General features: G+C 38.3%; 1 protein-coding gene across 6 annotated transcripts in view; it reads left to right on the top strand.

Annotated features, from left to right (window-relative positions):
* LOC132827125 (lysine-specific demethylase 2B-like) overlaps positions 1–14,598 on the top strand; it is a 219,067-nt gene that overhangs the window by 44,509 nt on the left and 159,960 nt on the right. Inside the window, exon 1 of one of the 6 annotated variants that reach the window (XM_060843633.1) lies at positions 10,051–10,136. The exons of the other annotated variants lie outside the window; for them this stretch is intronic. Within the exon in view, the coding sequence (XP_060699616.1) occupies positions 10,070–10,136 (67 nt within the window). The 5' untranslated portion in view covers positions 10,051–10,069. Of the gene's footprint in view, positions 1–10,050; positions 10,137–14,598 lie in introns of those variants that run through there. 6 annotated transcript variants of the gene reach the window in all.

The following is a 14,598-nucleotide window of genomic DNA, read 5'->3' as shown; positions in this document are numbered from 1 at the left end:
GGAGCTTCTTACTTTGTCAAAAATGCCATACAAATGCAAATTGTCACCTATCATTGTAGCTAAGTTCACTGATGCTGCGCATCTCTTTGTTGCTTTTCTGTGCATTGCCTCCAGAATTTAATTATTGCCCTTATAATAGTGATTAGAATAGATCCATGCTTAAGGAATTACTTGGCCAGTGTTTTGTACATTATAAGTATGATTTATAGCTTTTTGCTTTCTGCTGACTTTGATTGATATTCCAGAGTGATTTCCCATACTGAATGTGTTGTGTTCTAGTCCTTTGTACATCCTTTTAAATTATTGCATTGCAATTTCAACAAATTTCATTGTGCTTCTGTTGCCTATTTTTGAAGGGTTTGGAGGGATATGGGCCGGGTGCTGGCAGGTGGGACAAGATTGATTTGGGATATCTGGTCGACATGGACGAGTTGGACTGAAGGGTCTGTTTCCATGCTGTACATCTCTTTGACTCTATGACTCTATTTTGTCTAGCACTATTTTAAATCCCTGTTTCATTAAAAATAATCTTATCTGATACATTTTATCCCCTTTGCTTCTGCTTCCTCCCTCATTTTACATTTGTGCATGACTTTGATGAGTTTATATTTGGCTTCTGAATCTAAGCCATTAATTTAAAATTGATTGGATGACAATTTATTTTACAAAAAGTAGATAGAAAACCAGGAAGTATAAGACAGGTCAGCCTGATGTTAGTAGTGGGGAAAGTGTACTTGGAAAACAGGTGGGTTAGAGTCAGCATGCTATTACAAAAATGAAATCGTGCTTGGCAAATCTACTGGAATTCTTTGAGGATGTAACTGGTAAACCTGATGAGGGTGTGTTTTATTTGGACTTGCAGAGGCTGTCAAACAGACCCACATAAAAGGTTAATATTGGGGTAGTATATTGAGATGGACTTTTAAAAAAACTGGTTCACTCACTCACTCACTTATTCACATTCCTTCCCTCCTTCTATCCTTCCAAATGGGCAGTGACTAGTGTCGTATCGCAGGGATCAGTACTAGGACCACAGCTATTTGGAATATAAATTAGATGAGGGAACGAAATGTAATATCTCTGAATTGCAGATGACAAAGCTGGATAGCAGGGTGAGCTATGACGAATATGCAGAGATGGTTCAGTGTGATTTGGACAAGCCGAGTGAGTGGGCAAATGAATGGCAGATGCAGTAAAATTTGGCTAAATGTGAGGTAGTCAACTTTGAGAGCAAAACAGGAAGACAGATTATAATCTGAATGGCTACAAAATAGGAGAGGAAATTGCACTTGGCACTCTCCTCACATGAGCTTCCCTTTCTTGTTAATCAGTTTAGATGATAGGTGACATGTTGCTTATGCCTACCCTCCTGAATATTGAAATATTACCCGAGTGGAAGTGTTGGGGCATGGTACCACCAGGCTACAAACTTCAGATTCAAGTCCCAGCTCAGGACTCTTGCTGTATCATGTCGTGGGATACTGGTTGGGTATCAATCTGTAAGTTCTTCAAATATGCTTGTAGCAAGCAATGAAAGCTGGAGAGTTTCCTGGTTGGCCTGATCCATGTGGGAGCTACTACATAAATAGACCTCACATTGAAAGATTCATCACACATGTTCCTGTCATAAGCAACTATCATCCTCGTTCTGAGGCATTATCATATGCGCACACAGAAATTGCTCCTGTCAAATTTTAATATTTTTTGTGGAATTGCATTCTTTAGAGTACTCATTTCTTTCCTGATTGCTGGTTAGACTAAGCATTACTCTCACATGATGCAGTTTATAGAGCGGTGTAAATCTTTAGTCCATTTTGATGAAAAGATGTCACATTCTGTGGATTTAAGATGGGGATTTTTCCAATACTGCCGAGTTATACTTAGGATTATTAATTTCCAATAATATGTAACATGTTTGTTGGAATTCAGAGATTTGAATCTTCAACAACACATCACTCCCCAGTATTGAACTAGAATGCCAACCCAGGTTAGGTGCTCGAATCCTAAGAGTAGGACCGGCAAGCACACCCTTTACACTTTGAGGCAAGAGTCCTACTGACTGGTTCCGCTGCCACAATCCTGTACAGTAAAAGCAGGGCTTGGGCACCAGACCTTCCAGTCTCAATGACTCGTTTATTATGTGGATGAGTCACTGATCTGTCTTTAGAACTTCTTTACATATTTTGATGTAATGAGACAGCATCTAATAATCAGGAAGCAGAGTGTAGGGATTTAGTTGGTCGTTATGTCCGGCATTTGAATTAATATTAATGTGAGACCAGTCTATGATGGAGGATTCATTGATGTTGTTGCTAACTTTAACTCAGTACTTCTGGTTGTTTATAGTGGTAGACAGAGGTCAGATTCCAGGATGGATGCAGACCGTTTTGGCACAGACAAGGTATCAGTCACTTTGGCTGCCTGGTTGAAAGGCAGCTCTGGAGTGTTTTAGATGTGGTTTCATTGTTGCTTGGTGGTCACAATTTGTGATGATCTGTGCTTTGGCAACACACTGGCAACTTCCTGTAAACATGCAGTCACACAATCTGTTCTAGGACAGGAGGAATACTCCCCTGGGTGTTACAGGTTTCAATCAAAGTATATAACATATAAGTGAGTTTACATTCTCACAATGTGTATCCTCTCAGGCAAGCACACATTAGTGCTTCTAAATTGTAAACATGTCAACTTCTCTGAAAGTTGTCCAAATTTCCCTGTTCCCTCAGGAATCGTTCCAGAAGACCTTTTACATGTCTCGATCCTCCCAGTATTAAGGGTCACTGAGACAATTGTTTTCTTTGGCATAGTTAACTGATGTTGTCAGTACTTTACTGTGCTAAAACATGGAAAAAGTAACCAAATATAATCAAAGTGAGTAAAAGTTTCCAAAGTGGACAATTGATTGAAAAATAAATTCTAATCGAGACCTACTACTTTTTCAAGTAGGTGAGTAAAATGATTTATAATTCTCATAGCACACATGGTAATTGCCATAGGTCCTTATTGTTGCCATGCCTTGAAGTAAGGGATTCCTGCTGTCTGCACAGCTCTGTGAAGTATGAAAGGGAAAAAAATCTTTTTACTTGTGTGTGTAAAAGAAAATAAACTGGTACAAGTTGGAATTAAGGTTATTTGAGGTATAAATAACTATACTGCTTAGGCTAAATAGTTTATTAACATGTTGCAGTCTATATCCTTATGTCATTTGGATCATCAAAATTAATCCATCTAAGTCCACTCATAACTTACATTTTTAAATGCTTCAGTTATTTATCCTTTCATTAAATCAATCTGCAAAGAGGAATTCCTTGTGAACAGTTTGAACCTGTGTTCACTTGTCCTTCCTTTGCAATTTACTATGTAACTGTACATGGACCCATATTTATACTCTCCATTCCTTTGGAAAAGAGCACATTTTTCTAGCTGTTGATCAGATTGAAAAGTGTGCTTTAGTTTCAGCTTGCAGCTCAGAACAATTTTTTTTGATGAGACAGTGATCGACTTTAATCTGTTATCATTTAAACTGAAAGGGACAGAAGTGACTATTAAAATAATGCATTGCACATTGCTTGGTGTAATATTCCTGCCATTGAAAAGTACTCTATTCTATGAATTAATGTGAGCCAAACCATGGGGAGACCATTAATTATTGAGAATTACTTAATTTTTTTTTGCACATTCACTAAAAGTGTCATCTGCTGTTGAGAGTATATTTCCATACCTGGTGCTCTTAGTATTTAGCTGAAGAGGCAGATCTTCATGTGTGAATGTTGATGATTTTTTTCACCTTATTTCACTAGAGTAGCATCACTGGCTCTAATTGAATGATTATTGAATAGTATTCCTGACAAGATTTGGCTGACTTTCCTTCTTTGGAGTCTGTGCAGAACTGCTGCTACCGCCGTGAGAACAGCAACTTCGAAACCTATAATTTCAATTACTTAGAAAGACAAGTTCAGTAGCTGCAGGGGAGTGCCATTATCTCCAAGTTTCCCTCGTACTGGCACACCATCCTGAGTTCGAAAAGTATTGCCCATCCTTCGCTATTAATGGTTTGGAATCCTGGAGCTCCTTTCCTAAAAGTACTGTGAGTGTACCTACACTACATGGACTGCAGCAGTTCAAGAAGACAGCTCATCACTACTTTCTCAAAGGCAAGTAGGGTTAGGAAACAAATGCTGGCCCTGCCAACAGTGTCTACATCCAATCAAAGAACTTAAAATTAAAACTTGGTTTATATATATATATATAATAAACATGATTTTATTTTTGAGTTTAGAGTTTTGAATTTGAAGGAGTAGCACATACGTTTACATGTATCCCTTGGGGTTTAATGATTAATTTATAAGCACTTTAGTCACCATGGTGACTTTTAAAAATTCAGTGTGAAAGAGAGACGTCCTGAGATTAATATTGGGTGAGCTTGAGTGAGCAAAGTAGACATAGTAAAATGTATCAAGCTTTCAGCTAGAAGATTCTGGAATTTTTTGGGGCTTATGCAATGTACCCATAATATTGAAAACGGATTTTTCATTTCAGGTTGGGGCAGTTCTTGGCTGAAACTAGATGTGTCAAGCAGTTACACCTGAGAAAGGGAAGAGATAGTTTAGAATTGTTAAAAATAGGTCACCTCACTGTAGGGAGTTTAGTTTAAAAGTTCCAGACCAGTAGTGCCTGGAGATGTTTTCAAAGTTGAGAAAGTTTAAGCTCAGTTATATGACCAATCAAGAAAGAAGCTAACAGATTCTCATGACCAGCAATTGAAACCACACCTAAACCATACCTTATGTAGGATAGTGAACTATAATGGAATGCTATTAGGATAATTTTAAAATTGTTTTTGTGTGTTTTGATATCTTTAATGTGTTATGTATAAAAGTTTGGTTTGTCTTATTTTATCTTTTCTTCTGTGTATTGAGCTTCTATTTTATTATTCTCTGCAACATTACGTGTTTGTGTTTCAGTGAAAGACCTCCTTGTTAAAGCCAAAAAGAAATCAAAGTATGATCTATCAATTCAGATTTCAATCTGGAATCTGACTTGTCCAGTAATAGCATCGTTACACAAAGAGCACACAAGTGTTAATTTCATATGTCAGCTACCATTTGGTCATCTGAAGCTGTTTGTATTCTGAGGCAGTTCAAACATGTTTAACTTAGGATGATAATGTACAATCAGTGCAAGATTCCTAGCCATCTGATGAGGCTGAACTCAAGTTGAACAAAAATGTGGGAGGTTAGTGTCTCTTCCAGTTCTCTACTGCATTATATTGCTAAGCATGCTTTTGATTGTTATTTTCTGTCTTTATTATGACATCATTTTTTAAAATAATAGACAGAATGCAGTTCCATGACAAATTAATGCTTACGCCTGTTTATTGTTTAATGTTAGAATAGGGTCTGTGACTGGGACCAATATAGTGAATCCTATAGCTTCTCTTGCACTTCTTGAGAAGTGTAGATACTACAAGCACACACACTGAGTCCCTGACACTTCAGTTTTTCCAGGCCAGCGTCCACTGTATTGTTGTAAGCAGCCTAGAACCTCTTGTTAGCTGTTCCAGTAGTGGTCTACATTGGTGATAAATCTCCCATCATGCCTACTCAATGCCTTTTTTGTCCTTATGTTTTCTTTTTCATGTCAACCTCAAGAATGAGGATCTTTTCTGGCTGTTTGTTAGAAATATGACGTGGAGGTGCTGGTGTTGGACTGGGGTGGACAAAGTCACAAATCATACGATACTAGGTTATAGTCCAACAGGTTTTTTGAAATCAATAGCTTTTTGGAGCGAAGCCTCTTTGTCAGCTGAAGTGAGAGGGAACACAGAACACAGAATTTATGGCCAGAGAGATCAAGGACACAGAGATCAAAAGATCGTACAAATGACGTGAGTGGAGGATTGAATAATAAGTCTCTGCAGGTGACCAAGGGTATTGGATGGTATGGGTGAAAGTGTCAATAACTGAATAACGACCAAAGGGATGATTTATAATCTGATTAAATGAGGCTGAGAGATAATTACAAACAATTAAAGATAAGCTGGTGCTGGAGACTGGAATAACATGGAACAAAAACAGAAGCTGCTGGAAAAGCCCAGTAGGTCTGGCAGAATCTGTGAAAACTAACCAGCAATATGGTTACTGCTAAACCCCTCCAGCAGCCCTCGTCCGTGATTTACATCATCTGCAGTTCTTTTGGTTTTAATTTGACTGGAATAACACGATAGGTATAAGAGTCACATGCAGAGGGTGTCCAACCGAGGTAATAAGCAATCCAAAACTATACAAACTAATTAGGTAGAGAGGTCATCACAATTTATCAAGGTGATGGTGTCAAAGCAGGACAGTAAGGAACATTTTACAGATACAGAACAGTGTGGCGGTGTCACACGTAGTGCAACATGAACCCAAAATCAGGATTAGTTTCATTTGGCGTCAGGTTCGGCATAACATAATGGGCTGAAGGGCCTGCTCCTGTGCTGTAAAATTCGGTTTTGGATTAGTTTTCTATTTTAATTAGTCATCTTACTACAATTTCCATGTGTTGGTGTCCACTGAACAGGTGCCATCTTGCGTTATTTGACTGTATGCTTTGGCTCCATCATGTTTATCAAAGTAATTACAGGGACTTGCTTCTGTTCACGGAGTAGCAACAGTGCATTGCATCCTCATCAATCCCAGTTGACCCATAGTCGAGAGAATTAATTAGTTGGAGATGGCATTTTTATTGTGCAATGCAGAGCTGCTGGCCAATTTATCAGATTTATGGGTAAGGAATTTAATGTTTACAGAAGATTAGATTCCGGCAGAGACAGTAATATTGCTGCCTTGGTGATGGATGGTGTGTTGGGTTTGACGTTGAGTTGGGGTAGAATAGATTTCCCACACAACCCGATTCTGCTTCGGCAGGTTGCTGTGGAAGAATCAGTGGCATCAGAAGAGAGTGCATGATGCAGCCCAAAAATAAAAACTCAAGTCTTCCTGGTATTCAGTTGAAAGAAATTTTGATGAATTGACCTCAGTTTAGCAACCTGATGGAAATGTATTTCGAGGTGTTGCTCAAACTAAAACTAACCCTATAAATAATGTCATTGAGTCACAGTTCTTAGATAAAATAACTTTAATATAATGCCAGCTATAAAAGACAAAGGGAATGTTAACCACCGAATAGTATGTTGAAGAAGCAATGAAGAAATAACAGCTTTGCGAGCGAAAGTTTTTTTTGTCTGAAGTCCACTGTCAGCTTGCATCCTTGCTAAGGTTGGATTACCATTCTGAGTTCATTCTGCTTACAGGGGCAGCAGGAAGCCAGAGCAGGTATTATATACCATAATCCAATGATACAGAATGAGAATGGAAAGAAGTTAATGTATTTTAGGGGGGTATCTCACATTAATTGTCAGTTAAGAGTGGATTGAGGAATTTACATAAGCATTGAACTTGATTCTATCTATATATGTCCTTGAAAATACAAGAGTAAAGCATTCATTGAATTTCTTCTGTTTTACTTGTACTGACTCTACTGGGAAAACCTTTAGTAGCTTAGTGTGAATTGATTTAGGATATGGTAAGATGAGATAATGAACCTCATTTGGAAGACTGATCCTACTTGACTCTAATATCATTAACCCTTTTTTAAAAAAGAAGTGTTTAATAATAATGATGATTGCATTGAATTTTGTGTTGTCAGGGAGTTCATTTGAAAATAGCAAAGTTTCATTGGGCCCCATACCATGTGATTGTTGTTTTACCATGTTGTTGTAGCATGTCATGCTCTCTTGTTGGGAGTTCTAGTTTTGGAGGATTGCCTGTGGGTAGATGTATTGTTGTTTATAACCCTTGTTGTCTGTCATCCTAACAATACAAATGTAGTGAAAAATTTCTTTGCACTGTGATACATAAGAATTGCTGTATCTATCGTCATCAGGGCTAGAATTCAAATTGGTTTACAACATGGAATTAACTCAGAGTTGCACACTGAAGCCTCACTTTTAGTCTTGAGCTTCCACTGGAATTGGGACACTAGCCATCAGGCATATGTCACAAATCCCAAATAGCATACTCCAGTTTGAAGCTAGTTGGGAAGGCAGGGAAATATTTTGTTATAAAATGGACAACTGGCCAAAATCTGCTCAGCTTAACAAGGTAAGTTAACATTTAGACTTTAGTATTGCTGCCAAGTGTTGTGTCCCTCTAAAAGACAGTGCAGAGTGAAGTTGATAAATTAAAATTGAAGTATTGATTACTTTCTATCTGTAAAAGGTCAATTAAAAATTAATGTTTTTTCAGATTTTGGAAAAACTGCTACTTTTGGGGCAGCACGGTGGCTCAGTGGTTAGCATTGCTGCCTCATAGCACCAGGGTCTCAGGTTCGATCCCAATCTCGGGTGACTGTGTGGAGTTTGTGCATTCTCCCCATGTCTACGGGTGTTCCGGTTTCCTCCCACAGTCCAAAGATGTGTAGGTTAGGTGAATTGGCCATGCTAAATTGCCCATAGTGTCGGGTACATTAGTTAGAGGGAAAAGGGGTTTGGGTAGGTTACTCTTCGGAGGGTCGGTGTGGACTTGTTGGATCGAAGGGCCTATTTTCACATTGTAGGGAATCTAAACAATTCTGGTTGTTGTGTTGCGAAAATAGATAGAATGCGTTGAATATGTCATATTGTTTAAGTTTTTACAGGAGACAGTTTAAGGGTTAAACTCTAACAGTGTGACTGAACACTGATTATGACTCCAAATGTTAGTCTTAATTTTGCGTAGTGTTACTTGTTGCAGTCTCTCTCTGTTTGGCATTTGGTTCGTAGTGTTCTACCGTAATTTTTTGTCACTGACCAGCTGTTACACATGTCAAGGCTGTCTGTGCTCATGTAACACTCCAGTGTAGAAATGTTGGAACAAAATGACCTTGTGTCATTTCAAGAATTATGCTTGAGTGTTTTATTTCATGCAAACTAAAAGATTGTGACCTGTGGCTTTGGAGTTCATTTGTAATTTTTTTCTCTGTGATGATGAAGGTAAGCATATTGTGTGGGTTCTGTTTTACAAGGGTATGAATGCATAAATCATCACACTTAAGTGTTTTCTTTAGAGTTCAGAAGACATATCTGTGTGTGATGTTATTTTTGACGTAGTGGTGTACAGGTTGTCTGCAAGTGATTAACTTTCCATGCCCTTTCAACTTTCCTGCCTACGAACAGCAAAACAAGCTGACCCAAGCTTTTCAAAATAATTTTTAATCAACTCAAGGCATACAAATTAGTTTTACCCTTTATGTTGAGATAATGGTTTTTACCAGGAATGTATGGAGCTTATACTCACTCCCTGCTTGAAAAAAGTGCTGTGGTCTTGTTTATTACATCCTTTTGAAGGGACACATAGGATGTTTCTTCAACATCTCATTTGAATAATGGCACCTCTAACAATATCGCAACACTCCTTCAGTACTTAACTGAATTGGCAGCCAAGATTATTTGCTGAAGTTTAGGGTGTGTGGCTACAGCTTTGCTTTTGCTAATGAAAAGTTCAAGGAAACTTTGACTCATTTCGTCGTATTTGGCAACCAGTTAGAGATAGTAGCAACAGCTTTGGGGCTGACGAAGGAGGCAGGAGTGATAAAACTGGATAATGTTTGCATGTAAATGGAAGCTGACTGCATGCTTCTTTATGATGACAGGTAGCTTATTTTAATTATATTTTAATTTGTAGGTGGACTGCAAAGGAAGCTCGGGTGGCAGTTATTGTTGCACAATGCCATAAAGTGAGAATAATGGGGAGTGATTCAAGTCACAGTTTAATCAAATCCCTAAAAGTTGAATGCATTTAATTTACTGAGACTGTTTGTTTATTTAAGAGCCTTAAATCTATGGCAGGACTAATATGTTTCTTGTCCTTTCTCTCTCTCAGGCAAAAATTACTCCAGAATGTCCAAATAAGGAAATAGAAGAATTCAGAAAATAGCTTAAAAGGGCTTTTGAAGTACACATGCATCTGGTGCATTTTTTTTATTCCAACATGAATCACGTTTTAAAAATGGTGTGATTTTCTGTAATTGTGGAAACTGCTAAGCTGCAATGTGTTCTTTAAAAAACAAACTTCATTCCAATCTGACCAATGAGGTTGTTACACAGTGTGGAGCAGGTAGGACTTGAACCTACGTCTCATGGGTGTTGCCACCAACTGTTATCAGTAGTTCTACTGGGTGATTTGTTTTGACTTAGGCTTTCAGTATGAGTAATTAGTGCAGGCAAGCTTTCAGAATTTTTTGTTGATCTAAACGAGGTCTAAATGATCTGCAGTGTTATGCAGTGAAATGCACTGCCTGAAAGGATGGTGGAAGCAGATTCAACCATAAATTTCAGAAGGACGTTGAATATATATTTACAAAGGAAATATTTGTACGGTGATGAAGAAAGAGCAACAGAATGGGGACTGTCAAAGAATTGACACGGGCACAATTAATCAAAATGTCTTCTGTCTTTATTATTCCAAAACAAAATAAAAATGTATTTGTAACATAGCACTTTTTCCAAACGAGCTTCCTAATGAGTTAAAGAGGCCAGATCAATTTTAGAAGACAGGTTAATAGAATGTTGCTGGAGAACTGTGGCTATGGGCAGAATGGAGAGGTTGGGTTCTCTTCCTTGGAACAGTGAATGCTGAGGAGTGACATGATTGAGGTATACAAGATTGTGAGGGGTAGAGAGAGCATAGGCAGAAGGAACGTATTTCCGGTGTCAAAGAGTTTTTTTAAAATTAAGAGGTCATAAGATTCAAGTGAAATGGCAGAAGGATTAAAGGGGTCATAAGGAAAAATGTTTTGAAGCAGAGGATGATGGATGTCTGGAATTTGCTGTCTGAGTTGGGTGGTGGCAGAGACCCTAACCTGGATCTACACCTTGGTGTTGTAATCTACAGGACTATGTGGAGGCAGATGGGATTAGAACGGGTATGTGGATGTCTTTGGGTTGGCATGGTTAAGGTGGACTGAATGGCTTCCTTCAATGCTATATAAGATTTGTGGGTCTATAATTCTATTATTCTTTCACTTTGAGTATTGCCTCATGACCATTGACAAAATCCACTACTGTAGCAAGCCCTTTTGCCCAATGAGCAGGAGTTTATTTTGCACAGCCAGATCTATAGTGAACCTAAGGGTTCCAGATAATCTTGATGCTGGATTTCAACATAGTCAAACTACCACATGGCAACACTTAAGTTCTTGACTTAAAAAAAGTTGTAGAATAAACCAGCATCTTGTCAGACTTTGGCTGTGGCTCTTATCTATGAAACAGATTTAACAACTATAAATGGATCAACGCAAAGTAATAAATACCACTAGCAGTTTTACACTAGCCTCTGTTACTCTTTGGCATGTAGAATGTAACATCGATTACATCTTCTGTAATAAGACGCAACTGTAAAACTTGTACCTTGAAAAACAATCATAATTTTATATTGAGTTGTTGCGGTCTCTTCTGGAGCACTGTCCCCCATTCTTGTCGCCCTGTTAGAGGAAAGATATTGTTAAGCTGGAGAGGGTTCAGAAAAGATTTACCTGGATGTTGCTGACAGTGGAGGGTTTGGGTTATAAGGAGAGACTGGATAGGCTGTGACTTTCATTGCAGTGTAGGAGCATGAGAGGTGACGTTATGGAATTTGATAAAATCATGAGGGGTATAGATAAGGTGAATAACCGGTGTCTTTTCCCTAGCGTTCGGAATTTCAAGACCTAAGGTACATATTTTAAAGTGAGAAGTGAAAGATTTTGAAAAAAAGGTATGGGCACAACATTTTTGCATAGACAATGGTTTGTGTGTGGAATGAACTTCCAGAGGAAGTGGTGGATGTATATATACTTAAAATGTTGAAAAGACATTTGGATAAGTATATGAATAAGAAATGTTTTGAAGGATATGAGCCAAGTGCAGGCATATGGGACTAGTTTAGTTTGAGATTATGGTTGGTATGGGCTAGTTGGACCAAAGGCTCTCTTTCTGTGCTGTATGACTCCATGACTCTGAGCTTTACTTTGTTTTCCATTTTTCTTTTTATACTCTCCTCACACGAATGTTTGAACTCCTCTGAAGAGGATTTAATGAAAGAAGAAAATCAAATATTTCTCCCCTGATTGCATGGGACTTTCAAATGTCACTGGATAGTAGCAATGAAGAAAGCAAGCAAGTGGAAAATTAAAATAAGTGAAATACTAATGTATCCTTGATGCCTGCAAGAATCACACTATCTCTGGTTTTTAGAGTGTTGTTTATCAGATGGGTGTAAGAGTTTTATGTGGGTGAGCTTGAAATTAGATTACATTGGAGCCATAGATTTTGTAATAGTGAATTCAGGATGCCAGTTGAATGGAAAAGCTCCAGAGCTCAATCAGACCAAGATCTTGAAAGAATTTATGCGTGACTGATTCTGTATTTACCATAACAAAAACAAAAGTGATATGCTATGGACATAACACTGTATTTTGTCACAATCCATGCTGATCTTGCAATGGTCTCAGCCTAGGATCTAAAAGTAACATGCTTTAGATAGTTTTGTATTCCTGATTGAAATCCAAGGTAGTATTTTATTACCTTCCCAACTTCAAAGTGCTGCCAGAATATTTTATTTTGTTTTTTATCTAGGTAGATTTAATTTTTTACCTCTCTGTTTCAGACATTTTCAACATGCAATGGGTTGTGGTAATCTCATTATGTTGATATTTTGCCAGTTTCCTAGTTACTGAAGCTAATTAGATGAGACCTCCATTCCATGTCAAAATCTGCTTCTGTTCCATGAACCAAATTAAACTCAACAAACCACTCCAGTTCAAGCCAGCGTTCAATTCGAAGGAGTCTCTCTTCTAGCCCTAGAGTTTTCTGTCACAGTTGAACTGATTTAACTGAAGGAGCTGCCACTATTTCCTGCTGGTTGAGATGGTGTATTGGTTGTCCTACTTGTTCTGTTGCATCACCAGTAACGACTTTCCTACTCTCCTCCTGGTACATAGAGCTGCATGGTGGCTCAGTGGTTAGCACAGCTGCCTCACAGCACCAGGATGCGAGGTTCGATTCCAGCCTCTGGCCGACTGTCTATGTGGAGTTTGCGCATTCTCCCTGTGTCTGCATGAGTTTCCTCCGGGTGCTCTGGTTTCCTCCCACAATACAAAGATGTGCAGGTCAGGTGAATTGGCCATGCTAAATTGCCCATTGTGCTAGATGCATTAGTCAGAGGGAAATGGGTCTGGGTGGGTTACTCTTCAGAGGGTTGGAGTGAACTGGTTGGGCGAAAGGGTCTCTCTCCACACTGTAGGGAATGTAATCATAGGAAGATTCTAACTTGCGCCCTCTGTTTCTCCTTATTTTTCTATTACCCTCAGTAACAACATTCAGTGTGTAGCATTAGTATCTACATGTTCCTGGTGCCTGCAACATGTAGTTCCACATCAAATTATGTCCCATCAAAGCTGCAACTCCTCAGTTCCCAGATATCAATCCTGGATTAACCAGCAACTGAGCCACGATCCATGCTATTTTTAAAAAAATTCTAGATCTTATTCCATTAATTCCTTAGCCCCTACAAATCCTATTTTCCTCAAAATTCATCTGTTAATATTCTATAACTGAGCATGTTCTGATTTTCCATCATTCTAAACCTTGCCAACCTGCACTATCGTTTACAATGTTCCTAAATAGCTTTTGACCCCAATACTGCCCTATCTCTGAGACTACCTGTACCCTTAAGATTTTCCAACTCTGCGTTTCAGTCCAATCCTCCTTTCCATCATGTGAGGACACATTTGGCTATCTTCAACCCATAAGTTGATATAGTTTGGAAATTGTAGTGTTCTCTGCAGTTTGTTATGTTGTGACTGGTAGGTAGTGTTAGTAATCTGAAGAGGTAAATGAACTTTCAAGATCTGGATGTAATGTTTGAGTTAGTTGCACTCTTAAAAGACTGAAGGTTGGCTAATGTGGTGCCACTATTTAAGAAAGGTGTTCAGAAATAAACAGAGAACTATAGACCAGTGAGCCTGACGTCAGTGGTGGGCAAGTTGTTGGAAGGAATCCTGAGGGATAGGATTTGCAAGTATTTTGAAAAGCAAGGACTGATTAGGGATAGTCAACATGGCTTTGATTGAGTTTTTATTTGACTTATTTTTTGCAAAATAATACTGCATCCTTTTTTGCTTTGAACTTAAATGATTTCTGACAGCAAGTTTTTTTGTGTTCTCTTCTTAACCATCAAATTATTTTGTTTACTTCAGGTTGGTAGGAAGGATGCTGTCAATCATTACCATGAATTTAAATGACGTTGATGAAAATATCATTAGCACAAATTTGAGTAATCTAATTCATTTTAGGGCTTGTTATTTTACCTGAGGATCTGAAATGCGCAAGATCATTTTTAAGTACATCAGAAGCCAAGTTTACATCTTTCTCCCCAAGCTCATATAGAATCACAATATACTGTCCTAATCAGAAGCACCAACCGTTTCACCAATCTTTGTGAATGTTGTTTTGTTGCAGGTTTGCGCTTAGGTAATCTGTATGACCAGTGACCATTTTATTTTTGCTCTGTATGTGTTTGTATTTTCCGTTATGCTGAG

The sequence above is a fragment of the Hemiscyllium ocellatum genome, chromosome 24 (genome assembly GCF_020745735.1).
Source record: "Hemiscyllium ocellatum isolate sHemOce1 chromosome 24, sHemOce1.pat.X.cur, whole genome shotgun sequence".
Taxonomy (NCBI): domain Eukaryota; kingdom Metazoa; phylum Chordata; class Chondrichthyes; order Orectolobiformes; family Hemiscylliidae; genus Hemiscyllium; species Hemiscyllium ocellatum.
The sequence above is the reverse complement of the archived record's forward strand: the minus strand, read 5'-3'. Positions and strand labels throughout refer to the sequence as shown.